The following is a 26,008-nucleotide window of genomic DNA, read 5'->3' on the forward strand; positions in this document are numbered from 1 at the left end:
CCAGCTCACGTTGCCCCAAATTAATAACCCCGGAGCAGAAAGAGCCAAATCTCCCCGCAACCCTATATAGCAGTACAGGAGAGTGGCTCAGCTGGGGTCCCAGGCTCATTCCTGGTTCAACTGCTGTTCAGGTCTAGTTCACGGGCCCACTCCTGCGACCAGAGAGGCAGGGATGTAGGGCCTGTTACTACAATTGACCTTTGAACAATGCGGGGTTTAGAAGTACTGACCACCCCTCTACCACCAAGCATTCAAAAATACACGTATAACTTTTGACTCCCCCAAAACTTAATTACTAATTGCCTCCTATTGACTGGAAGCCTTACTAGTAAGATAGTCTGGTTAACACATATTTTGTATATGTATTATACACTATTCTTACACTGAAGTAAGCTAGAGAAAAGAAAATGTTTTAAGAAAATCATAAAGAAAAAATCATAAAGAAGAGAAAATACATTTACAGTACTGTACATATATCTATTGAAAAAAATCTGCATTTAAGTGGGCTCACGCGCTTCAAACCCATGCTTCACAAGAGTCAACTGTAGAAGAAGAGGGTGGGACAGGTTGCCAGTCAGACAAAACCAACAGCCACCAGCTTTTGGGGGAGCAGTTGTTAAAGTGACACGGAGAATCTCGTGGGGCTTTAGACACGGACAGCCTCACCTGGGGCTTGGGAAGCTGTCTGAACCGGAGGCGGCCCCCTGTGAAGGCAGCACGGTCTCTCTTGCAGGGCGTCTCTGCTGCCCTCTGCACATCTTTCCCCATCTTTTTCTGCTGATCAGCTCATTCTGCTCACAGAGTGTCTCCCCAATCTTAGCCATATGGTGCCCATCCCTGCAGCCTGCGAAGGCTCATCCAGGTCTGTGTGACCAACTCACATCGCCAAGGGGCAGGCACACTAGAGAAAGTTGGGGGCCATCCATGGAAACAATCTATCGAATCGGGAGAAGGACAAGTCTAAACACACTTACCCCAATCCTAAAAGTTTTTTATTGTTTTCCCCTTCCTCCCGCACGAGGTTTGGTTGGTTCCCCCCACCCCAGGACATGGTGGAGGCTGGGCCTATGCCTCCATTCTGTACCCCCTTCCAGCCACATGCCCTCCAGCATGTTCTGCTGCTCCCATATACCTGTGCCGACCTCGAGGCTCCCGCAGAGATGCCCCTTCTGCTTCCTGATCTATGCCTCGGTGGCATTAGTGGCTGCACCCTGGGCTCCGCACCAGGAGGGCACAGGGATGGTGGTCCAACAGGCTTTGCTTCCCAAGCCCCTTTCCTACCCTCCCTCTCTAAGCCGCTTCACAACCGCCCCGAGCTCTGCAGGTGGAACCTGTGAGCGCGAGCCCCCTACTGGCCGTCAAGGGGCCAGCAAGAACGTGGGTTCAGAGCCCCCGGGTGTCTCCCGGTATGGGTCCCCCGCCGGGCCGACGGGCCCCGGTGTCGCCACTGACTTCAAACGTCCTTCCGCCTTGGTGGGGAGTAGCTGCCAGCTGGGCCCGCTGGGGTGCGGCGGGCGGGGCGCCGGGTCCTGCTCGAGGACGGAGCTGTCCACCCGCCACCGCCTCTCCCTCCGCAGGGTGGACTAGGGTCGGCCATCGGGTTCCCAGGGACCCGGGAAAGAGGCGGCTTAGCTTTGGGCGGGTGGGGGGAGGCTCAGGTTTTCATTTTCCCCTTTGAGGACTACCATCCTGGGAAGAAAAGTTGTCAGGCCTCTCCTCTGCCGGTGCCCTTGATCCCCGAAATCCCGAATCCGCCGCAGCCCGCAAGCCCTGCTTCGGGGCCCCTCCTCCCGGGAGCCCGACACGCCAAAGCCTCCCTAGTGCCCGCCCCCGCCCCGCATTCACTTGGGGACTCAGCTGCCCCGCGGGGCACATCCCGCGGCGGCAGCACGCCCGCAGCGGGGAGGGCGAGTTTGGCGAGCCCCGGCCCCCGGCCCCCGGCCCCCGGCCCCCGGCCCCCAGCCCGCCCCCGCCGCGGCCCGCGCGCTCCCCCCGCCGCGGCCCGCCCCCTTCCCACGCCCGGGACGCGCCTCCTGCTGCAGCGCAGCCCCGCCAGCGCCGCGTCCCCGCCGCCGCTCCCTCCCGCCCGGTGGCCTCCGGAGCATGGAACCCGGGGAGCCCCGGGCGCCCCGCGAGCCCGGCCCGGGGGCAGAGACCGCGGCGGCCCCGGGCTGGGAGGAGAGCAAGACTTTCTACGACAACCTCGCGCCCAAGAAGAAACCCAAATCGGTAACAGCAGGGCCTGGGGACGGAGGAGGGCAGGGGAGGGGGCTCCGCGGGAGGGGCGGCAGCCCCCGGAGGGGCCCCGCGGCAGCGCTGGGGCGGGGGGGACGAGGCTCCTCCGCCCCAGCCTGTGCCGGGCCTTTGGCGCCGGCTCGCGTTTATTTTGGGAGCTGCGCGCGGGTGTCTTCTTGTCCCCGGGGCTCGGGTTCCCCGCCAGGGCCCCCTCCCCCACGCCGTCCTCGGCCCGGCTCCTGCGCGCGCGGGCGGCCAGGGCGCGCCCACTGCACTTGGCGGCGGAGCGGGCGCGCGGCCCGGGCTCGGGTAACCCGACTCTGGAAACCCGGCCCCTCGCGGGGCGCTCAGGTGCCCGCCACTGGGCTTCGGGCTCCGGACCCGGCGCCTGCGTTCCGGCTTCTGGCTCAAGGCCCTGCGCTCCGGCTCCGGCTGCTGCGCCGCCCGCGTCCTTAGGGAAGGAGCCGCGCTGGGCTCTGCGCCACAGCCGCGGCCTCCGCGCCCATCGCAGGGCGCATCAGCGCGCCCGGGCCCCCCGGCGGTCTCAGCCCTGGGAGACCCACACAGAGGCGAGACCTCCTCTTGCCATCGGACAGATCCCTGATGTCCCGGCTGTCCCCTGGGCCTTGCGCATTCCGAGCTCTCCGAGCTTGGGAAGGGGACTGAGCAGGAGGTTGGCCCAGAGGCATCCTCTAGACGGTTCCCGCCTGACCTTAAAGCATCCTGCTGCTTCCCTCCAAGGGCCCTTCCCCAGGAAGGGGGCAACAGTCACTCCACAGTCATTCCCTGCAGCATCTCTAGGCTCTGCTCAGCAGTGGGGACTGGGAGATGAATTTGGTTGAGTCCCTGCCTCAGGAGCTCACGGGGGCTGGGGGAGACCCGGACGTGGTGAGCGCTCAGAGCAAACACCCTACATGCAGCGGAGGGAGCAAACAAGACTGAGTGACTGCCACCGAGGAAGGCTCTGCAGACCTAGCCTTTGAGCTCCTAGCCTTTGAGCTCACCGTGAAGCCTGGGTAGGCAGCATTTCCCAGGCAGACAGGGAAACAAGCCCCTAAAGCCTTGGGGCTGACTTTGAACCTGAGTAGGAGAATGCAGGATCTTTGGGAGACACGTGGGAGGGATGCCAGAGATCCCACACAGGGCCTTGAATGCCATACTAAGGAGCCTAGGTGTTCAATGAGGTTAGGGGTTTTAAAACGAGGTTCCACTAGGGCCCCATGTTTCTGGAGGTCTGCACACATATGGATCCAATTTATTTTCCTTTTTCTTTAAACTACCCCCTAAACAATTAAAAACGTGTAATAAAACTCAGTTCACTCTAACGCATTAGATGGACATCTTAGCACTTTCGATTGATTACACCAGTATACTAATTTATACTGCAGGTTGATTAGGTGTTTTTGTTGTTTTTAGTAAACTTCAGATTAAAGCTTTTCCTGTAAACTGTTTACTAGAAGTTTATCTTGAGATTGCTGGCAATTATTGTTGCTGAGTACCTTGAGGCCCGTAGTTTAAAACAAAGCAAAAATTTTTTTACCACTTGCAACCACTTATTGGCGTGACTCAGGACTTTCTCAATACTGTGTGCACACACCGACCAACACCGGAACAGATTGACTAGACGATGAAGTTTAAGTCTGCACGGGCAGCCTAACCCCCAAGTTTCAAATTTATCAGCTATACAACCGTGCTGTTTCCATTGGTTGACAAAATAAATATAAATAAATAACAAATAAATAAATAAAATTTTTTGTAGGAATGTATGAATGAACTAGTAACATACATTTATGCTAAGAAACTATAGCAATATCTAATTTACATATTGGGGTTCTCCCAGGAGTCCATTGAAAGAAAAAGTCAACCTGCTTTTTAAAAAGGAAGAAAACCATTGGTCCCATTTCATTTGAGCAAGATCGCTCTGGGGCCGCGTATGGGAGGGATGGGAGAGAGTGAGTCTGGCAGCAGGCAGACCAATGAGGAGGCTGGTCCCTGCCTGAGGAGGAAGCTTGACTAGTGTCCTGGCCGTGGCCCAGGAGATGGACACTGGGGCTGGGGTGGTGAGTGGAGCTCACCAATGCATCTCCTCCCCAAGTAGGGTGGAACCAGGGAGCTCAGGCCTAGTTGTCAGCCATGACCCCTGAGGCCTCATGGTCCTCCCAGCCCCCACCCCTTCCTGCGGTAGCCCCTCCTCCCATAGGCTATTTTGGGGCCTTAGACCTCTTGGGCCCCATTAGAGCTTATTCTCATTCCCAGGAGCCTGGGTGGAATATTTCAGCCCTGGAGGCCTGTAGGAGCCTCTCACCTCAAGGGTCAGACAACTCCTCTGTTCAGACCTATCTTGTCCCTCTCTCCTCCAGCAGCTCTTCTCCCATAAGACTTTTTAGAAATAACAGCTTTTGGCTGCCTTCCTCTCTTGGACCTAACAGGAGGAGAATCATGTTGGCCTACATGAGAGCTGGCTCTCCTCCATTACCCACCCCCCACCGGCCCCCCAGTACCGGGGGAAGGCGGAGAATTGCCAGGACCCTAGCTCCCTGGAGCCCACTGTTCCCAGGCTGAGTCCCTGCTCTAGGAGAAGGGTCCCCCGACCCAATTCCCACTTTGGAATCCAGACTTCTTTCGGGTTCCCAAGGCCTGTGTTCTGGAGGAGGTGTTCCTCGGTGAATGCCTGATAACCCAATGAGGGGGTGGTCTCACTCTGCGTGTAGGTCCAGGGGCATCTCCAAGGGCTTGGCTTCCCCCCAGCTCTGGCCAGCCCTTTACCTGTCCCTTCAGCTCTTCCCTGGAGCCTGGAGAGGCCGCTCTTTCTGTATCTGTCACAGCAGTTCACGCCTTCTGGACCCTACTTGTCCAGTGTCACAGCAGGCAGAGCTGAAAGAAGGGTCCTGCCCTGGGGGCCTCCACTCTGAGGAGAGAGAGCCCTGCCCTTAGAGACCTCAGACTGAAGGCATGGTGTTCCCTCACCATTTCTCCCAACTCTGGAGGGGGAGGGGTGCATGGGGCCAGGGTCCCAAGGAAGTGTCTGAAATGGAAGGGGTTGGAGTCATCTGGGAGCTATCAAGGAGGGGCCTAAGCGGGCTGGGGTACTGCTGTGTGGACAGAGGCCAGAGATTTGGGATCTTAACCTACCTGGATCGGCCTTGACTTTGCTGTGTGATGTAGAGCCAATACTCTGTCCCTCTCTGAGCTTACGTCCCCATTTGTAAAAGAGGGAAATGGAGACTCCTGGGGCCAAGGCAACTGGGATATTTTTCTTGGGATGGCCAGCAGTGGGATGGGATGGGATGGGGTCTAGGTAGGTCAACCAGAGGGGACCCAGAACACAGCAGCCTGGCAGGGACTGTGGTTCAGCAAGTGAGGAGTGAGACCTTGGCTGGCTGCCTGGGCTGGAGCAGCTGGCTTTGGGCACCTGCCTGAAGGGGCTGGGAGGGCAGCTGGCTTTCTGTCCTTGAGGGGTGATGGGCCTGTCCCTGGGGCAGTAAGCCCAGCGGCTGGAAGGCCAGCAGGCTTCCTGGGTTTATGAGAAGGGTCTCTGCACTCCCCCAACCCCACCCTTACCATCCCTGGCCAGCCCTCTGTCACCCCTTTTCTTTTATTTTCCCTTCTTTCCTTGAAAGCTCACAGTTGCTGAGGGGGTTGGGAGGTACCCAGCCTGTGATCCCACAAACTGGGGTGGTTGGCAACTGGGAGAGTACTTGGGTTGAGCACAGAGCAGAGGCACCTGTCCTTCCACTGCCCTTCTCTGACCCTGCTGGCCAAATACACCCTCTTGATTGGAGTAAAAGTCATATGCAAACTGAGGCTTACCACATCTGCTTGGGGAACTCTCTGGTCTTCCACTTACTACTTTGAGGTCTAAAGCTTCATTAGCCACTAGCCACTCATAGCTACTTAAATCTACATGGATTAAAATGAAATACAATTAAAATTCCAGTTCCTCAGATTCACTAGTCACATTTCAAGTGACTGAACGTGTCTATTATCACAGAACAGAAAGTTCTGGATAATGCTCTTCTAAAAGAGGGCACAAATCTCGGCCTTAGAGATAGATCACAAGCTCCATAGGGACGAGGATCATGCCTATATTGTTTCCTGCCATGTCCCTGGCACAGTGCCTGTCACATGGTAATCACTCAGTGTTGTCAACTGATTGAGTCCCGGCTTGATTCCAGAGAGAAGCACTGGGGTGGAGTATGTGGCCAGCAGCGCTGTCAGGAGCAGGCCAGCATCGGAGGTCCAACTTGAGCTTCTGTTTCCTCACCTGCTATGTGGGAATCACCGTTCCAGGGATGCGCAGGTCACAGAGGTGTATTGGGACCCTGGGTGCCTGTGTACCCACAGGAAGCCCCACATTCTGATCCTCCCCAGGGATTATAAAGGATCCAGCTGCTGTGGTGGCATATGGCCTCTCCCTATTCCACTGCAGGTGCTGAAGGAGTTCTGAGGCCCTCCTGGGCCCTGGGGAAGGCCTCCTAGCACCTGCCCACTCATCTGGGCTCGCATACACCCACTCCCTCTGCCCTGGGCTCTGCTCATCTTTGTGAATGCACCAGGGCATGCTCACCTCCTTAGGCCTTCCTGCACCTGACTCCTCCTTCCCAGCTCCATGAAAATGCCCCCCCCAACCTACTGTGAACCCCTGTCATCAAGACTCTTCTTTCACTTGTGTCCTAAGTACTGATTCCGGCCCCTTTTGTGTGTGTTTTCACTGCCCCTTCTTCCCCATCAGCTTGTGACTCTGAGGGCAGGTGCCAAGTCACTTACCAGGACCACTCCCAGGCAGAGTCCAGGTACCTGGCACAAAGAACCAGTAAATGTTCGTAAACTTTGCATCAACCAAAGAAGTGTTTCAGGAGCACCTACTATATGTCAAGCAAGCTAAACAGATTGGGGGACCGCCCTGAGGCTTCCAGTTCATGTTAGCTTTGTCATGGCAAGTACTGTTTTTCTTTGAACTAGATTACTTAGAGTTCGGAGGCATTACAAATTTACTGAGCACCTACTGTGTGCTCGGCACAGCTTTAAGAACTGTCGATACAATAAATGAACAAGACAGTCCCTGTTTGTGCTTCCTCCGAGCTTAAGCATGGTTCCTGCTTCCTCCCCAGAACTCTGTCTGGAAATAGTTAAATAAGCAATCAGGCCTGTGCTAAACTTTTTTTTTTAAGATTTTATTTATTTATTTATTCATTTATGAGAGATACAGAGAGGGAGAGAGAGACAGAGACACAGGCAGAGGGAGAAGCAGACTCCATGCAGGGAGCCTGATGTGGGATTTGATCCTGGGACTCAAGGATCACGCCCTGGGCCAAAGGCAGGCACCAAACCTCTGAGCCACCCAGGGATCCCAAGGCCTGTGCTAAACTTAACTAAAATGGGAAATGTATGGGAGAGGTAGCAAGCCCATGACTAGGAGCGAGGGAGGACTTCCTGTAGGTGACGTGTACTTTGAGACCTGTAGGTGGGGGTAGCTGGATGAGGAGCTAGATGAAGAGCTAAGGGAAGAGGGCACATGGAGTGCAAAGGCTCAGGGACAGACAGGAAGGTATGGTCCCACATGAGAAGGGTCAGATTGAGCAAAGTGGGGTAACAGGAAGGTGACAGCGCAGAGAGGTAGGGCATCAGTCTCGAAGGGCTTCCTACCCCATATGCAGGCCTGTGGAACAGAGTTTGTGAGGAGTGAGTACCACTGAAAGGGGGTCATCAGATTTGAACTTGAGAAACATCCCCTGACAACAATATGGATGACCTGGGGCGGGAGATGGTGACAGACTGGACCTTGACAGAGAAACCACAAAGAGGTGGATGGATTCTATAGTGTTGACAGGTTTTTGTGACGGATGGATGGAAGGATGGATGGATGGATGGATGGATGGATGGATTGGTGTAGGGAGGGGAGTTGAGGAGGGGGAAGGAGTTGAGGTGGACTTCTGGGCTCTAACCTCAGGGTTGAGTCCATGGAGATGAGGAAGGGGGTGGAGAACCAGGTTTGGAGGTGCAGGGGGTGGTGGGACCTCAGCCTCGAGCATGTTGAGTCTGAGTGTCTGTTAGTCAACTGGGGCAGTTAGATATAGGAGTCTGGATCTTAGAAGAAAGATCTGGGCTGGACATAAAACTTTCTTACATAAGTGCCATGTTTCTGGGCACCATGTCTTCCTAAGGGGCATGTAGCTCTCATTTTATAATGGAAACCATCTGGAGACCATCTGGAGCATCAGTCATACTCTGGCTACACACCCTGTGTTCATTTTTCCACTGTCCAGATGGCCAACTAGATTGCAAACTCCCTGAAGGCACGTCTTCCCACCAGATCGTGCTCCTTGGCAAGGAGCCACCATCTCCCTGAGCTCCTGGTGGGGTCCTGCACGGAGGGGGTTCTGATCCAGGGCTGCCCCTGCCCAAGGCTGAGCCATCTGAGGGCAGGGGCTGGGCCTGGGTCCTCTCCCTGTCCCCAGCACCCAGACAGGCTGGCACCGGAGACCTGCATCGGGGAGGGTGAGTAACAGCCCTCCTCTGGCACCTCCACAGCCCAAGCCCCAGAATGCTGTCACCATTGCTGTGTCCTCCCGAGCCTTGTTCCGCATGGATGAGGAGCAGCGCATCTACACGGAGCAGGGCGTGGAGGAGTATGTGCGCTACCAGCTGGAACACGAGAACGAGCCCTTCAGCCCCGGGCCAGCCTTCCCCTTCGTGAAGGTGGGTGCCCTAGGGTGCCTTCGTTGGGGGAGCAAGAGCACTCCTGGGGGTCTGAGTAAGGAAAGGGGCAAATTCATGGGCTTGGCGTGGGGACAGAGCCACTGTGGGAAGAAGCCTCCCTGTCCTCTGCGCCAGTGCAGCCCCGCTCCAGGCAACTAGTTCAGTGAGTGGAGCTGGTGAATGGGGCCCCCACTCACCCTTCAGCGAGGCGCCCCTGTGCAGCAGTCAACCAGCACGACGGCTGACGTTAGGTCCACGCATCTTGCCCCTGGCCAACCCCTGACCATCCCTCTCTGCCCCCGTTAGACTCCAGCTCACTCCTCCTCCACGCTGGCTACCAACTCCAGACATCAGGTCCTGGAGGCCTGAGTAGAGGTGGGGGTCCTCTCTCCCATCCAGGCTCTGGAGGCTGTGAACGGGAGGCTGCGAGAGCTGTACCCCGAGAGTGAGGACGTCTTCGACATCGTCCTCGTCACCAACAACCATGCTCAAGTGGGTGTCCGTCTCATCAACAGTATCAACCACTACGGTGAGCATCAGGGGCCTGGCCCTGGGACGCCCCTATGAGACACCTGGGGATGGGGCCACACATCTGCAGGGGGGTAGGCAATGCCAACTAGAGCCTGCAGCGCAGAGGTACACTGGTAAATTGGGTTTTTAAGAAAACCAAACCAAAACAAAACCAGAAAAACCAACCCTGATCGGAGTATGGCCATCTTAGGGTGTAAATACCCGGCCGTGGCTGATTTCAAGTTATCAACAGTTGAACAATCTTACTTGCTTGGAAAAAAATCCCTGAATGTTTAGCATCTGACTCTTACAAGCCGGTACAAGTTGGCTCCGGTATGCTGCCCAGGCCCCACTGCCTATGTATTGGGCAGGGCACTTGTTGCCTTTGTGCCTCAGTTTCCCCATCTGCAGTGAGGCTCACAGGCCTCACAAGGCTGCTAGGAGAAGCAGGTGGAGTTGTCAGAGTGAAGGGACTTTGTCTTCGTCCAAACTCTTGACTGAAAGCAATAGACCCTCCAGAGCTAGCTTATGCTGACGAGAATATGGTAATTTCTTATTTTTTTAAAGATTTATTTATTTTTTCATGAGAATACACAGAGATGAGAGAGAGAGAGAGAGAGAGGCACAGGGAGAAGCAGGCTCCATGCAGGGAGCCTGACATGGGACTCCATCCCAGGTCTTCAGGATCACGCCCTAAACCGCTGAGCCACCTGGGTTGCCCAATTTCCTATTTTAGGTTAAAAAAGTGTCTCCTAGAACCACAGGGAAGGAAATACAATTGAGCCCACCACAGCCTGAATCCAAGTACTGGAGACCTCTCCTGGGCTTTTTCTCTTGGGCCACGTGAGCCCTTATTTCAGCTCCTCTCAGCACGTCTGTTTCCATCCGCCCCATCCACATGTCTCTCCCCAGACTGGGTTTCTCTGCTTTTCCTGAACGTGGCCAAAATTTGTAAGTTACAAACCCTTGTTTTAAGCAACCAACGGAGTTCAGTGGCAGTTTTTCATCCTAATTTCAGATTGCTGGGGGCAGAGATGATATTCGAAATATTTAACTCCTTTAGGATGTAGGTAGGGAGAAATCAAGAGACACCACCCACAGGACTGGAGCAGGGCCCTCTAGGGCCCCTGGTGCACCAGGGATTACCCCTTGCATGTGGATTGTCCCATTGGTGGGGCAGGGGGAGCAATGGAGTAACTCTGGGGGGTCAGAGCAGCAGCCACTGATCGACCAGCAAATCTTTTCCAACCTGTGCACTCAGGGCTTCCAGGTGACCATCAGCCGAGGCCTGGAGACGATCTGATTGGCCCAGCTTGGGTCACGTGTCTGCCTCTCTCTAATCAGCTATGTATGGTTGGAGGGTCAGATCTTGGCTGGAGACCCCCCTTTTATAGTACCGTGATTACCTGACAAGAGCTGTTCCAGGCAGTCAGTCCTGCTTGATCATCCATATTTCGTGGGTGAAGGATGGAGGGGCTCAGAGAGGGGAAGGGAGGCCTAAAATCACTCGGGGAATCCCTCTGCTGCCCCATCACCACTCAGAACCCAGAGGGCTCCTGCTGGACATGGAGGGACCACTCTGAGGCCCTGAGGGTCGCCTTGGTGTCACCTGGGTGCTCTCTACCTCCTCCCCAGACCTGTTCATCGAGCGGTTCTGCATGACAGGTGGGAATAGCCCCATCTGCTACCTCAAGGCCTATCACACCAACCTCTACTTGTCAGCTGATGCAGAAAAAGTGCGGGAAGCCATCGATGAAGGTGAGTCATCCTGGGGAAGGAGAATCTGGGGAGTCCGACGAAGGGGTTCCCAAGGCGGGGGGCCTGGTCCTAAATCTCTGAGCAGGTGCTCGGGGCAACTGTGGTCATCGGAGAGGGAGTGCCTTCCTTAATTCCTACGGCCTGTCCTGTGAGCTCTGAGAATAAGGCCCACCTACTCCACCCACTGGCCTTCTAGTCCACTCTCCCACCTCCAACCCTACCGTGTGAAGGATGCTTTTTACTCATTGGCATTGCACAGCCTTCTCTTTCCGTAGAAACCCTCCTCACAGCCCAGAAAGCTACTCCCTTCTAAGAATCCTCCAGGTTCTGAGGCCTGTGTGACCACGAGCAGCCTCTGCCTGTCTGGGCCAGTGGGGAGGAAGGTGGGTGTCTAGCTCATCCTGAGCACTGGGGTCTGGGAAATGGCTAGCGTTCCAGCAGCTGGCGGCCCAGTGCTGAGGTCGGGTTAGGAGACCCAGCCACAGGTACTGACCAAGAGAATTTCCCTCCAAGTGTCTCTCTCAAGGGGCAGCTTGGGGAGGTATCCACAGTGTTGGTGCTCCTGACGGGGTGTGTATCTGTCTTGCTCATGGAAGAAAAGAGGCCCACAGAGGAGGAAGGGCTGCCCCACTGCATGTGTGCCTTTGTATGTCTGAAATCTGAGCTCAGGCCAGCGAGCAGGGAGGGTCAGGAGGGAGGCCTTGCTCAGAGCTGGGTAGTCCTGGTTCACCTCAGCCCCAGTGTTACAGGTGCTGAGAAGGTGCCTGGCCTGCTGCCCAGGGCCCGGCCCTACTTAGAGCAGCTTCAGGCTGCTGAGAGCTGCCTGGCACTGCTCTCTCTCCTCCCAGAGTTCCACTCTAGTCCAGCCCTTGTGAGCCTAGAGTCCCAAGAGCAGGGCAGAAGCAGGTTTGGAGCGATGACCACCAGAGAAGAGAGCCCCAGGCCTCCAGCCTCCTCAGGCTGGCTCTGCTGTCCAGTGCAGCTCCAGTCTGGGGCATCCTGACTCCTGGAGAAGCCCAGGATTGCAGAGAGTCTGGGTACATAGTCAGATGGCACTGGTACTGCCCTTGATGGTCATCCTCAAGGTTGCCCCAAGGAACCCTGAGTGGGGCATGCGTGGTCATTGTGGCAATAAAGCAGGGGTGCCTTCAGCCTGGGATCTCAGCTGCAGACACACTTAATCTTACCTTGGTTCAGAGAAGGTGATGGACTTGCTGGAATCAACAGTAGAGAGTAACTGAGGCCAAGCCAGGATTGGGGCTACTTCCCAGCTGCCCCCCCATAGGTCCACATCAAGTGCCTATGAGGATCTCCTAGAAGGATAACAGTGGCCTGGGGGACCCTTCCTCCCAGTCAGGACTGACATTCAGCTGGTCCACACCAGGATGACCTTGCTAGATATCAAAGAATTGAAATTCCTCCATACTGTTTGATAAACAGCTGCTTTCCTGAGTCCTCTGAGGGACCCCTGTTTCCTGGGGGCTCCCCTAGAGCTTCCTGCAAAGCCACAACGAAAGGGGGACCCTGACATGGGCCAGGACCCTCAGAGCCCTACTCAGAGCAAAGCCACCGTCCATCTGACTGACCAGTTTTTCAATATTCTGAATATGAGCCCTCATGAGCCTCTCGCTGAGTCCTGGGTGAGGCCCGTAGGGCTAGGACAGCTTGAGGTAGCCTCCTATTGGCCCCAGGAAGCTGAGACAGGTGTCGGGGGGGGGGGGGGGACCCCTATTGCCAGGATGAAGGAAGACAACACTTGCCTCTCTCTGCCCAGGGATCGCCGCTGCCACCATCTTCAGCCCCAGCAGGGACGTGGCTGTGTCCCAGAGCCAGCTGCGCGTGGCCTTCGACGGGGATGCTGTGCTCTTCTCTGATGAGTCGGAGCGCATCGTCAAAGCCCACGGGCTGGATAGGTTCTTTGAGCATGAGAAGGCCCACGAGAACAAACCTTTGGCTCAGGTGCTCCACACACTCCCCAAGACCCCTGAGAGAGGCGAGGCGGGTCCCCAGAACTTGCCCTGGGCTGGAACTTCAAGCCGAGAACCAAACCCCAAGCTCAGCCCAGAATCCAGCCCCTCACCAGGGGTCAGCTCTCACCTGACCCCCGGCCTCCCTCAAAGAGCTTCTTTTCCTTCACTGAACTGCATCCCCTTTACTATCTCCCACCTTTGAAGTGCCCCCCTCTCTCTAGGCTCCCCGGCCCTCCCTGAAGCTTCCCTCCCCTCTCCGAAGGCCTCACCCTGTCTCCAAAGCTGCCATCTTCTCTCTGGACCGCTCATCCCCTTTCTGAGACTCCCCCAGCCCTTTGAGTCATCTCCCACGTCCTCAAGAACCCCTTCGTTTCCCTCCCCGGAGGAAAGAAAAAGCCTGGCAGCTCCTTAGGGGGCAGGGAACCCCAGCTGGGGGTGGGGTCTGGAGCAACCCACCTGCTTTGGGCCACCCCTGCCATCCATCCCTTGGCCGGGAGGCTCGGGGACCCTCACACTGCTTGGGGTCTCCCTGAGAGTAGAATATGCCCTGGGGCCTGGAGAAAAAAACCCTGGGGTTGGAGGTGTTGGGATTTGCAGGCCTCCTGGGAGCTCCTATTTGTGCTTCTCACAAAAATCTGGATGCTCAATTTTCTTTCTCCAAGAGCTCAGCGGGCTCCAGTTGTGGCTCCTGGATATATTCATCTGACTTCCGTTCCTGTGGAGTCCGTCTGAAATCCCTAGGAGTGCAGGGCAGGACAGTTTGACCACTAAGTGGTCGGTAGAGGCCCAGGAGACCACTCCGTGCTCCGGGTCACCCCCCACTAGTGAGGGGTCTCTAAGATTAGAAGCCCTGATTTCCAGCCACTGATGCAGTTTGCTTCTTTATTCATGCATCCCCATTAAGCTTTGTCGTTCCAGGCATGGTAGAGAGTAGATCTTTCCCCTGACCCTAGAGAACTGGAACATGACACCCCGAGCCATCCATGTCCAGTGGGCAGGGTCGATATCTGGCAGGTGCATGTTGGTCTGTCTGTCCCAGTTGTTTGCAGCTGGCGTCCATTGTGATTGGAGGGTTGCCCATGCCACAGGTACCAAATATTTTTAATATCCTCCCTGCTGAAGAACACAGAAGGCCACACTCACACAGCCTCACAACAGACACCCGTGTACCTGGTGGGCACGTGGATGGACATATGTAGTAACCGCTGCCCTGCTACGGTTACTCTGACCCAGGCATCCCCACTCACCGCAGTAGGGACACCCAGACCGACATAGGTACCTACAGTCCCATTGATACACACAGTGGCCCTAGCAGGTGTAGCAGACCTGGGAGATTTAGGGCTCTCGAGAGCTTTCCCACCCCAAACGGCAAGACACTAGGGCTTTCGGAAGGAGCCCAGCTGGAGAGGGGGGTAAATGTTTGGGAGACAGAGGAACTCATGGTGTTCTTTTGCCTTCTCACAGGGCCCCTTGAAGGGCTTTCTGGAGGCGCTAGGTAGGCTGCAGAAGAAGTTTTACTCCAAGGGCCTGCGGCTGGAGTGTCCAATCCGCACCTACTTGGTGACAGCGCGCAGCGCAGCCAGTTCTGGGGCCCGAGCTCTCAAGACACTGCGCAGCTGGGGGCTGGAGACGGATGAGGCTTTGTTCCTGGCAGGAGCACCCAAGGGCCCCCTCCTGGAGAAGATCCGCCCACACATCTTCTTTGATGACCAGATGTTCCATGTGGCCGGGGCTCAGGAGATGGGCACCGTGGCCGCCCATGTGCCTTACGGTGTGGCACAGACCCCCAAGCAGACGGCGGCTATGAAGCAGGCTGCATCTGCACCGTAGCTGAGCCACCAGCTTCACTGGCCCACGTTGTTCCAGCTCCCTGTCGTACTTCACCATGTCATCCCCTGGACCCTTCTAGCTCATCACCACTCTGTCCCTCTCCACGTCTGCCCTCATCCTCATGAGTGAGGTACTTGCAGGGACTTAGGCAGACTGAGCCCGCATCCTCACCAGCCCTCCTTGTGGGCAACACTGTGCCATGATCCCATCTAGGAGAGTAAGACTGCAGAGTAGCTGGGCTGCAGGGGGCAGTTGACGAAGGAGGGTGGCAGTGTCGGAGGAGCCGGGGTGTCTCACAAGGGGCTGGGGATGAAAACTAGCTCCGTGTGGTGCAAAGAACATGGCTTCGAGAGAGAAGCCTGGCTCCAAGCCATGTCCTGGCATTAGCCGATGACTTTGGGTAAGTCCCTCCCTTTCAGGGGCCTCAATTCCCGGATCTTGGGGGTGGTTTTCAAACTCACCGCCGAAGCAGCTTGGTTTTAATAGGATTGCCCTGTGCCGGGCTGCTGCTGGACCATATGGTATCTCAGTGCAGTTAGAGAGGTATGCTGTCCCGAGAATGAATTTCAAAAAGTCAGCCCGGTCCTGGGCCTGTTCAGCAGCACAGAGCCTGGATGTCAGCCCATTGCTCGGGCTCCCCCAGCTCCTCAGCTCGGAGGCCTGTGTCAAATGGGCAAATCGTCCGCAGCAACCCTACCTCTAATTCTGCATGTTTGGAAAGCACTGGACAAGATGACCTATCTGTTTCCTGTGGTCCCCTACCTGGAGTCACCCATCGGGTCAGCAGCAGCCAGGGGCCGGGCTCCTGGAAGGCGAGGGGAGTGAATTTAACCTGCTGCAAACTCTCCTTCCGCCAGCAGGGGACACTGCAGGCTCTTCCCCAGGAGGCGCTTTCACCACTGGGGGCCTCCATGCTTCTTTGCTTTTGCTTTTAGCCCAAGTTCAGTAGTTCCTGCCTGCCAACCCCCTCACCCCAGGCTTCAGCCGAGCAGCTTTGCCAGTGGGGAAGAGGGGAGTGTTGGCTTCACTATGGTGGGCCCAAATGCAGGGGAAGAAGCTCAGTGGGTGCAGTGGGAGGTTGTCCGGCCTGTCCTGCCTGCACCCGAGGGAAGGCCTGCCCAGAGTGACAGGGGAAGGTCTGGTCGGAGGCAGTGAACAGTTGGACGGGAAGGATTCTGAAACCAGGAGGTGCACTGGCAAGATTCTCCAGCTCTGGGACTGTGAGTGGAAGTACTGAGCTCCCTGTCACCGGGTTGCTGTGCAGGGGGCTCCAAGATGAGGTCACTTCCCCCTGCAGCGCACCAGCGAAGCCTCCCCTTACAGGAGCCTCTGCAGCCCCGTTGTCACCGCTTCTAGGGGAGAACTCTCTTTGATGAATCAGTTTCCTCTTTTGCTAACAAGCCAGGATCTCTCTATAAAGGAGGGTGGGAACACTGATGGCTGGTCCCTCAGGAAGACCCAGAAAGGGGAGCCACCATCCGTGTGGGCCACAGACTGCCCAGCCCCCGGGGAGTCCCGCTGTGAGCAAGCACCTTGTAAGGAAAGCCCAAGGTACTGTCATAGGGAACAGGAGCCTGGAGGTGTGTGCAGGAGAGCTGGACTGCTGGTGAGGGCGGAAGAAGGGGGTGAAGGGCCACCTGGGGTCTGACTTTTGTCATTTTGAGGACTCAGCACAGGGTCTGACTGAGTACATGGTCTGGACAGTGTAGGGCAAGATAGTAGTTGCAGAAAGATAATCCAGGGTGGAGGAAAAAGTGAGGAGACAGAGGTGGCTCTCAAAATGAGCAATAGTTTGGGCCGGAAGAGGAGAGCTGGGCCGGGTTTTCACTCTCTGTGTGGGACACTGGGCCTGGGAGGAAGGTCAAGGCCGTACTGAGTGTCTGGGGCAGACCCCACCACTGACTGCCTTATCATGGAGGGGGCGGGGCACGTGATGAAGATGTCTTCGTACGGGTCTTTCCACCCACAGCCAGGATCCTTCTGGCCAACAGAGGAGGCCTCAGGGCAGGGGGCCTGGTTTTGAGTTCCTTCCTCTGTTCGGTACCCGGCCAGAGATACTGGGAGACCCAAGAACAGCCTCTACCAAAGAAAGTGAGAGAGTCATCTTTGATCTTGGCTAAACCCCAAAAGGCCCTCTGTCCTTCCCCAGTCTCAGAGTCACCCTGTTGGACGAGCCTCTAGGGCTCACGGAGCCAGCCACAGCCACCAGCAGCCTGCATGCTGGCACAGCCGAGGTTCATGGTATGAGGCTGCATGGCCAGAATGGACATGTGCGTTGGGCACCAGATGGCGCCTAATTAAGATAAACCCCAGGGATTCTGAAACCAGGAGGTCCTGCCTCCAGGACCTAGAGATAAAACAGCCTTGATTCTTCTGGGTCTCTCAGGAGGCAGAAAAATATGATGCTGGAAGCAGAGAGATAAGGTGCAGTAAAAGCCGTGCCTTTCACTGGAGCCACGAGTAATAGACATAGACAGCCTTGGGCGTGAGGGGCACTAGGGTCTGGCTCTATTATCGAGACTGTAAATGAGCATCTCAGGCCTGGAAAAAAGCTTTCAGTGGCTGGAGTAAAAGGCCAGGATCCTGGGGGCAGGCGAGGCAGCGCCAGACGCACGTTCTGATTCTTTCCAGGGGCGAGGAGGAGCCCCGGGCGAGGAGCACTGCTTCTGGATCACTGGGCGGATTGGAAGGCCAGGTGAGCATCACGGCCCGCACTGGACTGCAGGGCTGGGCCAGAGGAGCTGCAGCTCCCGAAATGCTGGGCCCCTGGAGCCCAAAGCACAACTCCCTGACAAGTCCTGCAGGGCACTTCCCAGGAAATGCTTGCCGACCAAGTCCCCGACCCAATGGAAACTGTCAGTTGGCAGAAAAACAAGCCCTGCCACTCTGCCCTGAGCCTGCTAAGACCATTGCAGAACCACTCTCTCCTCGTCCCTATCAGAATGGTGGGGATGGAGCAGGAGATGCCAGGAGAAATCAAAACCAGTGAGAAGCTCAAATCCCAGATGGATCCAGCATCATAATGATATTCAACTGGTGTAACTGGTGTGCACCAGTGCACCAAGCTGGTGATTAAAACATTGAAATACCTCTGTAACAGCTGGTAAACAGCACTGCCCTGAGCCCCTGAGTGCCCCTTCGTGGCCTCAGCCTCCCTGGCCCCTCCACTGTGACAATTCCATCTTCCCACAATTCAGCCAAAGGGGCGTCCTGGAGGCTGCACCAGCACGTTGGTCATTTCCCACTCTGGTTGCTTGTTTAGAGAGAGCAACTTGCCCAAAGTCATGCAGCTAGCGAGTGGCAGCGCTGGCACTGAAGCTCACGTTGGGACCCAGGCTCTTAGCCATTCTCCGGACAGCCTGGACAGCAGAGAGGAGATGGCAAGAGAACCTTTGTGACGAACGAGCTTGCCCAACGGTGGATGTGTTGACCTCCTTCACGTCAAAATGCTATAAAACACGTGAGCGGGTGCGTTTTTGTTGTAGTGTCCTACATAGCTAAGAAGAAGTGAGAGCCAAACATTTGCAGAGCTCCTGAGGCACCACCCAAGTTCTCCGGAACCCCATTTGAAGACCCTGTATGGGGCTGATGCAGGGTTTTGCAGTTTATGGGCCAAATCTAGGCCACCACCCGTTTTTGTAGACACTTTTGTCAGAATACAGCTATGCCCGTTGGTTTGCATATGTCTGTGGCTGCTTTTGCACCCAGCAGCAGAGTTGAGTTGTTTCAACAGAGATCAAGGAGCTGAAAATATTAATCTGACCCTGGGCAAAGGCAAATATCCCCGGGTCTACCCACCGGCGGGGGGGAAGACCAGCTCATATCCACCTAAGCACTGGAGGCAGAGTCTGGTTTCACTGCCAAGGGAGCGGCCTGCTCTGGCTTCTGCGCCTATCTGTGGGCATCTTTAGGGCTGCAGAAAATTGCAGGCGCTAGCTACATGCCTTGATGTCACACATGACAGATCCTTCGCATCCGAAGAGTTCAGATTTCAAGTTTTAGCTATTTCCACGTGCCCCGCGGCCTGTTGTAATTTGAAATGCTCTTGACTCCTAAAGTTGAGTTGAGTGTGCCCTCCTAAGCAGATGGGTGAGGGGCAGGGAGCAGGACCCCTGGCTAGGCCTGAGCCCAGCTGGCTGTCCGGCACCTGCTTAGTGTGGCTTTGTTGTTCTCGGCTCCTCATTGCCCTCATGGAGCCTCTTGGGAAGTGACAAGTGCTGGTAGATGGATGGGCTTTGGCTAAATCTTAGTTTTGGGTAAAATGGAGCACCCAGTGTTGACTTCAGCATTCTGATCTAACAACAAGTCATCCATATGCTCTCTGTGGAAGGAAGAACCAGTTCTTCATGAAGACAGCTCCAGCGAGGGCTTCAGCTGGCCCAGAAATTACTGAGTGAGCAAGAGAGAAAACTCCAGTGAAAGTCGGAACGGCCATTTTCTGGTCCTAGACGGGTATGAGCAGCACATGTACCCTCATGGTGAAATTGTGGATTAGGAGAAATCTAGGACCCTGAAGATCTAGTTTACCAAGGTTCCAGAATCCACTGCGAGAAATGCAAAGTGCAGACATGGTCCCACCTATAGACAGCACTTCCACCAGGATACTCTTGTCCCATGAGCCCAGACTGGGCCTCAGAATCCTTCTCAACCCAGCCTTCCGGGCAGCCCCACCAGCGAGTTGGAGTTGGAAGATGAAACCATGTTTTGACATCCCTATTGGTGTTGGATACTGCTTTCCAGAGGGCAGGCCAGGCCCTGATTGTTCATTCTCTAAATTCAGGATGGGGTGGGGGTGGGGGTCTCACTCTACTCGGACAGGACACAGAGAGGAGGGAGGATGGCAGCTTCCCCAAACTAGAGGCACCTGGGAACTGGTGTTCTCTGGGTTTCACCATCGCAAGGCCTTTAAAGCCTGAAAATTGCTCGCATCGGTAGGTGGCGCTGGAGGCCAGGACGTTGCCGCTGGCCCAAGTCCGGGGACTTGGTTCATTTTCTGTCCCATGGAGCTCTGTGCTGTGCTGGGCCCCAGCAGGTAGCTCAGCCTAAAAGCGCCAGAGGGGCCCCGAAAACCTCCGGTGAGACAAGCTGACTGCTCTCACCCGCAACCACTGTGATTGTGTGTGTGGACACCTTCATATGAGTGTGCACAATGGGATATAGCTGCATGTTTGCATGTTTATGTGGGGGGGTAATGGGTCAGATATCTCTGCTGACAACGTGTGTGTGTGTCTGTGTGTGTCTCTGTGTGTGTGTACACGTGGTTATATCTGTTAACCTGGGGATCCTGGGCTCCCCTACTTATTCTGGCCAGCCCTGTTTCCTGGGACTGCTTCTGGCCATTCCCGTCATCTCATGGGCATTTGCACATGTGCAGCATGGGGGCCGCTGAGGCCAAGCTCCTTATCTTTCTTTTCAGCGTCTGACTTTGGCCAACAAGGTCTTGGCTCCTAACCCTCTGCCTCCCAGCCCTACCTCCCGCAGCTTGGAAAGGAAGTGGCACATCTGTGCTAGGACACCCCGTTTGGTTGCACCTGCCTCATCATCTCCACTTGTTTCTTTGCTCTCGCTGTTAGTCCCAGGGCCAACATGTGCAGTTGGGCAGATTTTATGCTGCACAGATCCAGATGGAGTCGTTCACACTGTGACTTGAGTGGAGCTTTCTAAACACCCGCAAAACTTGCCAACCTCACCTGGCTGCCCTGGCCATGTCGCGGTCATGGCGAGAAAAGCTGCCTTCTTCCGGGCCCTCCTTGGCCCAGCCCAGCCTCAGCTGGGATTCCTTCCTCTGCGTGGGTGTTCTAGTCTGCCCCAGAAGTGACTCACCCTTGACCTCGATCTCCTCGATGCCTGTGGAATTGAGTCTGTGCAAGTGGAGGATGGCTGGCAACTTTTCAGTGACTGGCCTTTGCAGAGTTAGAGGTCTTTGTAAGACACGTGGGAGTTCTACAGGCAAGGGTTATGCCTCCCCCACCCCTGGCCTGTGGGTGAATATGCCTTCCTGGGTCCACTGCTAAGATGGGTCTGCCATGGATATGAGGGTAAAGGGCTCAAGACTAAGGCCTGAAGGCTTGGAGCTGCCACCAAGCAGAAAGTCATGAGGTCACTGCAGACTGGATGCCTGGCCCTGGTCACAGACCCTGATGCCTCCCTGAACCAGGCGGGAGCCGTAAGTGAGCAGAGAGATGAGGCCGGGTCTTCAGGGTAATGGAGCACAACACATGCTGTTGTCTGACTCGGTGGCTGCCATGTGGGAATGTGTGGTGGCCTTGCCAAATATTCCACCCCATTTTTCAAGGGAAGCTAAAAATCTGGACTTTCAAATGTTGGCAACTATTTTGAATTCGGAGAGCATCGTGCAGGCCAAACAAAACACATCTTGCAGGCCAAAGCCAGTGCTGGAGTCTCCCGTCTGCACCCTCTGGCCCGGGCCCAGTGAATTGAGTCGTTCAGAACCCACCAGCTGAGCGTGCAAGGATGTGATCCTTAGGCTCACGGGGCCTGGGGTCTGTGAGAGGCTTCAGAGATAACCTGGTTTGTCCCTGGGTGTTTTAAACTGTGTCCATACAAAGTTCTTGATTAGTACACGTATCTTTAGCTTCTGGTTTCTACTTAAAAAGCATCTCAGTCCCGTCTCGTACAGAACAAGATTTAAAGTGAAGCCTTACCTGTCGTGTGCTGGTATTTACCTGTCAGAAGCCCTATTTATATCTTTATAGGTCTATTTATATCTTTTGCAAACATAGGCTGCCCTGGTCTTCCTTACAACCTAACCTCCTTGAGTTGCTTTTTATGGTAAATCTCCTAAGTGCCTCCTTAAATGGTTGGAGCGTGTGCTTCTTCATCTATGCGAGTTCCCTCGTCTGAGGAGGGGATAAGAGAGCCCCTACCTTCTCAGCTCTGCCCCCCCTTGGTCTGCGATCTGCCCTCCCCACGGCCCAGCTGCGTCTGGCTCATGGCATTTACCCCGTCATGTGACGAAGGGTGCTGTGTGCTCGTCCGCCTGGGTGCCTCTCATCCCTCATGCTTGTTCTGTAACTGAATTTCACCATTTCTGGGCTTCTGCCTCTTGAAAGCCATTCAGAGAAATAGAAGATGTTTAAAAATAAACTCGTATTGTCTGGTTTTCCCTCCTCACAATCATATTCCCTAACTGACTTACAGACGCCTCGGGAAGGAAATGGCGATGCATGCAGTGAACGGGCCTGAGATCACTCCCACCCTTGGGTGCCAGGGTGTCTCTGTAGACATTCCTCCGCAGGAGGACCACCCTGGGGGCAGATTCCTCAGCCTGAATCCATCAGGAAGCAAGCTTCTCCCAGCAGGGCTCTCAGGGACTCAATGTTCCCATCTGGAACTAGCAAAGGAGGATGGGATGGAGTGGGAGGAAGAAGAGATAAGGGAGGGTGTGAGGTGGAGGAGGAAGGGGGTGACTCAGACTCCAGCCTCAGCCCTCCCGTTATGCCTCCTCTTGCACCTCGGCCCCCTCCACAGCCTGCCCGACGTGGGGCCCATATCTCAGCACCATGTGTCCATCCCCTCGTGTCTCCTGCCACTCACCTTCCCCTCTGTCTGCTGAGGCCCTGTCAAGACTCATCTTAAAACAATTTCCTCAACTAGGTTCCCTCAGAACCTGGTACAGCGTGAGGGACAGGTCACTTTCTCCCACGCATGATCTTTAGGTCTATGGCTCTTTCTCCCATAGCCCAAAGGAGAATCTCCTGCTTTATTTTGGTGTCTCCCCATCCCCTGCCCCCAGTGGGTATTGATAAATGTGCCTGTAATTGGGGGCGCCTGGGTGGCTCAGTCAGTTAAGCCTCCAAACCAGGACTAGACCGTGGTTTCGGTTCAGATCATAACCTCAGTGTTGTGAGATCGAGCCCCATGCTGGGCTCTGTGCTCAGCACCGAGTCTGCTTGGGATTTTCTCTCTCTCCTTCCCCCTCTGCCCCTCCCCTCACTCTCACTCTCTCTCTCTTTCTCACTCTTTCAAATAAAATAAGTCAGTCAGTCAATAAATAAATAAATAAATAAATAAATAAAATCTTTTTAAGAATTTAAGAATTAGGCCTATCATTGAACAATCAAATTCAGAGCTGCTAGGACTGGGCCAATTGTTTGCAGCTCATGTCATTGCTGAACTAGTCGCAAAATATTTTGGATATGTCACCTAAAAGGATCACCAAAGGATCACCCCTCTGGGTAGGAAACCAAAGGCATGGGAGTCCTATGGCACATTAGCTATCTGTTGCCGTGTAACAAATTGCCCCAACTAACTTAGCAGCTTACAGCAACAAGCATTTATGATCTCATAGGTTCTGCGGGGCTGGAATCTAGCAGCAGCTTGGCTGGGTGGTTTTTGCTCAGAGCGTCTCGTGAGGTTGTCCCCCCTCAAGCCCAAGCTGTCGGCTTGGGCGGAAGTCACCTGAAGGCTTGGCCGGAGCTGGAGGATGTGCTTCCAAGGTGGCTCACGCACATGGCTGTTGGCAGTTAGCCACGGGGTTGCTCAAGTGTCCTCATGACATAGCTATGGCTTCTCCCAGAGGAATCGAAGAGAAAGCAAGGCAAGCTTACTTTAAAACTCTCTTTGGGCGGGCAGCCCCAGTGGCTCAGCAGTTTAACGCCGCCTTCATCCCAGGGCGGGATCCTGGAGACCCCAGATGGAGTCCTCACATCGGGCTTCCTGCATGGAGCCTGCTTCTGCCTCTGCCTATGTCTCTGCCTCTCTCTCTCTCTCTCTCTCATGAATAAATAAATAAATAAATAAATAAATAAATAAATAAATAAATAAAATCTTAAGGAAAAAAAAAAAACCTCTCTTTAGGGGCACCTTGGGTGGCTCAGTGGTTGAACATCTGCCTTCAGCTCAGGTCGTGATGCTGGGATCCTGGGATCGAGTCCCACATCGGGCTCCCCGCAAGGAGCCTGCTTCTCCTCTCCCTCTGCTGCTCCCCACTGCTCGTGTTCTCTCTCAAATAAATAAACTCTTTAAAAAAAACAAACAACAACAACAAAAACTATCTTTGAAGACCCGGCCTCAGAAGTGACACATCATCATCTCTACCATGTGCTGTGGATCACGCACACCAGCCTGATCCAGTGTGGGCGGGAACTATGCAGGGTGTGGACACCAGCAGGTGGAGACAGACCGGGCTGTCTTGGAGGTTGACTCCCACGTATCATTATAGTCCCGTCCTCCTGGCCTCAAGAGAGGCCTCCAAGGGTAGCTTGGCCGATCCCCAGCCTCCAGGCAGGACTAGACCCAAATGTGCCTCCTTGGTTCTCCTACCTGAAGCTCCCCACCTTCCCAGCCAGTCACCAGGGAGAAGGAGAAATGTGGCTTCTCATCCACATCCATCCTCATACCTCCGGTCCAGCAGATTCTTTCAGGGGCCCTGCAGTCACCTACTTGGGAACACCATGGAAACTTGGTGTTCTGAGATGTCTCGATCTCGCTGTGAAGCTCTTGGGATGTCCGTAAGGCCGGCGGTACCAGAGCTGCTCACGCCGGGTGTAGCCCATGGGCCAGGTCTCAGGCGAGGGAAAGGGCAGGGGTGCGATGGGTGGTGGGACAGGGGGTGACGCCACACCTTCCTGCCCGGGCCTCGAGCGATCGGACTCAACCTTCTGATGCCATAACTGAATCCTCCACTTTCTGGCAGGATCTCGGACTGGATTTGGGAGAAAAGAAAAAAAAAAAACAACCCACAACATGGAAGAGACAGGACTGTGCCTCGAAACAAGGGGATGGAGGAAACACAGACCTAATCCTCTTTCCTCTGTTCTGCCCTCACTTGTCAACCTGCAAAGCTGAAAGAACAGAGAGCTGAGGCCCGCGGACTGAGCATTCTCTTTCTTTGCCTTTCTCTCCTCTTCCTTACTGGTAGTCAGCTTTATTTGCCAGTAAGCCAGTAAAAAAAAAAAATTTTAATAAACAGGTTATTCATGGACCAAATGACCAATTTATGTCGTAACAGTAAATAGATTGTTCTACACACTTTCTATAAATCGATGTATTTGATCCTCACAGTAACCCTACGAAGTGGGCACTATTATTATCCCACTTTATGAGGAGAAAACTGAGGCTCAGGGAGGTAAAGTAACTCACCGACGGCCCATAGCAGAGTTTGATGTAGACTCAAGTTGTCTATATATCTTCAGTGCTACACTAGAACTGACTCTCTCTCGTGTATAGTTTTTGGATAAAACACGCATAAAATTTGAGCTTTCTTTGTTAGTTTAGATGTCCCCCCAAGCCCCTGAAACCTCAAAGGCAGTAAGAATGACATTCTGCCCCTGGGGTTACACCAGGGGGAAAGTTCTGGGGTGGCCTTTGATGGGCTCCTCTGTAGGAAGCAGAGCCGGGTTTGCAGAAACAAAACCACTGGTCCCCACTTGCCCCCATGGTTTTTGGATCTGAACAGGGAGGCGTGAGTGAGGCCGGCTCGTCCCACCTTGCAAGGGTGAAAGCCACGTGTTGGGAGCAGCCGCTCATCTGAGGACACACGGTGGCGGATGTGGAAAGGACCTGTAATGCCAGGCTGCTGCTTCACACTCAGTTTGGAACATCACGTGTGCACCTCACTGTCTCTGAATCTTCATTCTTTCATTCCTCTGGCAGCCCCCCACCTCCCCGCACTGAAGCCCTGTGATGATCCAAGTGGTTTATTTATTTTTTTAAAAAGATTTTATTTATTTATTCATGAGAGGCACAGAGAGAGAGAGAGAGAGAGAGAGAGAGACAGGCAGAGGGAGAAGCAGGCTCCCTGTGGGGAGCCCAATGCAGGACTCAAACCCAGGACCCCGGGATCACGGCCTGGGCCGAAGGCAGACGCTCAACTCCTGAGCCACCTGGGTGCCCCTAAGTGGTTTAAAGGTTAGGATAGGACGGCCACACCCCAGGAGTGTGCCTTGTCACCTGCCCACTGGCTGGGTGACTTTGCAAAGCACAGAGCCTCTGGGGCTGCTGAGGGGGGGGGTCCATCACTTCGTCATGTCCTCAGGAGAAGC

At 54.9% G+C, this 26,008-nt stretch overlaps 1 protein-coding gene across 1 annotated transcript; it reads left to right on the forward strand.

Annotated features, from left to right (window-relative positions):
* The first annotated feature begins 1,982 nt into the window (after positions 1 to 1,982).
* NT5C1A (5'-nucleotidase, cytosolic IA) lies at positions 1,983 to 22,109 on the forward strand. The gene is made up of 6 exons (XM_025983653.2): positions 1,983 to 2,229; positions 8,767 to 8,934; positions 9,334 to 9,463; positions 11,080 to 11,202; positions 12,977 to 13,161; positions 14,637 to 22,109. Exons 1-6 carry the CDS (start codon positions 2,104 to 2,106, stop codon positions 15,000 to 15,002), a joined length of 1,098 nt encoding a protein of 365 aa, XP_025839438.1. The 5' UTR covers positions 1,983 to 2,103; the 3' UTR covers positions 15,003 to 22,109.
* Positions 22,110 to 26,008: the final 3,899 nt, after the last annotated feature.

The sequence above is a fragment of the Vulpes vulpes genome, chromosome 10 (assembly GCF_048418805.1).
Source record: "Vulpes vulpes isolate BD-2025 chromosome 10, VulVul3, whole genome shotgun sequence".
NCBI classification, from domain to species: Eukaryota; Metazoa; Chordata; class Mammalia; order Carnivora; family Canidae; genus Vulpes; species Vulpes vulpes.

Excerpts from the sequence above, each read along its gene's own strand:
- NT5C1A (XM_025983653.2), top strand. The coding sequence starts at position 2,104 with ATGGAACCCGGGGAGCCCCGGGCGCCCCGCGAGCCCGGCCCGGGGGCA. Across the intron at positions 11,203-12,976 it reads GCGGGAAGCCATCGATGAAG|GGATCGCCGCTGCCACCATC; the intron begins GTGAGTCATCCT and ends CTCTCTGCCCAG. Across the intron at positions 13,162-14,636 it reads AGAACAAACCTTTGGCTCAG|GGCCCCTTGAAGGGCTTTCT; the intron begins GTGCTCCACACA and ends GCCTTCTCACAG.